We start from the raw sequence: 913 nt of genomic DNA, 5'->3' as shown, positions 1-913 counted from the left end.
CACTTCTTCAATCACAACATATATCCGAAAGAGTTTCACAATGAGTGGAGTGAATGATTATCAAGTGTTGAATGTTCGAGTGAAGTATTCTGGAGGAGTAGGTGCTTATCTGAATGGAAATCTGGTTGCTCGATTCAATCTTGAAGATGACTTTGATTCAACAACTCTATCAATCACTGATCATGATTCTAATGTGTTCTCGAAGTTCCATGTGATTCTGTCAACATCTGGAATTCAGGAAGGTACTAATGTATTCAGTTTCGAGATTCATCGTGGTTTGCGTGGTTCTTCTTCTGATGCTGTTGTATTTGATGCTACTGGAGTATTTGGAGTTGAAGATTGTTCTACTGTTATTGATTCTTATTCTTCTATCACTTCAAATAGGTTGTCTCACACAGCTCTTGCTGATATCATGGATCTTGATCCTTTCACTACTGGTAGACTTCCTAATACGATTGGAACGTATATTGAATGGACTGTTGAGAATCTGGAAGGAAGCAAATGGAATTCATTTAATATTCTAGGTTCATATACTGTTTCTTATGAACAGGCCGAAACCACAACTATTCTGAATGCGATTGATCAGACTGTGACTTCTCGAACAAAGCCTCAGATTCCTGTTCCTGTGGCTCTGGCTGGATTCGGTGGCAAGTCACCAATACTGCTTCATGGACAACAATTCTGAGTTCTGTTCATATGGCCTATTGTAAGCCAACAGGATCTGTGTGTCCTTCAATTGATAACTATCCTTCTGTGAATGAAGGTCAAGTCTCTCCTTCTTCTTGTCCTGAGGGTTACAGTGGATATTCATATTGTGAGTGTTTGAATGGTGTGTTGGGTGAAGTCAAGTTGGATCATTGTGTATTCATTCCTTCATTTGAGTTCATAGCATCTTCAGATTGGGATTCAATTC

At 39.0% G+C, this 913-nt stretch overlaps 1 protein-coding gene across 1 annotated transcript; it reads left to right on the top strand.

The window, feature by feature from the left end:
* Positions 1 to 40: 40 nt before the first annotated feature.
* On the top strand, positions 41 to 685 carry JH06_5798 (hypothetical protein; the record flags this gene model as incomplete). Its single annotated transcript, XM_014669157.1, has 1 exon — positions 41 to 685. One exon carries the CDS (start codon positions 41 to 43, stop codon positions 683 to 685), a length of 645 nt encoding a protein of 214 aa, XP_014524643.1.
* Positions 686 to 913: the final 228 nt, after the last annotated feature.

Source organism: Blastocystis sp. subtype 4 (assembly GCF_000743755.1).
Source record: "Blastocystis sp. subtype 4 strain WR1 chromosome Unknown seqid_1028, whole genome shotgun sequence".
Classification (NCBI taxonomy): domain Eukaryota; class Bigyra; order Opalinata; family Blastocystidae; genus Blastocystis; species Blastocystis sp. subtype 4.
The sequence above is the reverse complement of the archived record's forward strand: the minus strand, read 5'-3'. Positions and strand labels throughout refer to the sequence as shown.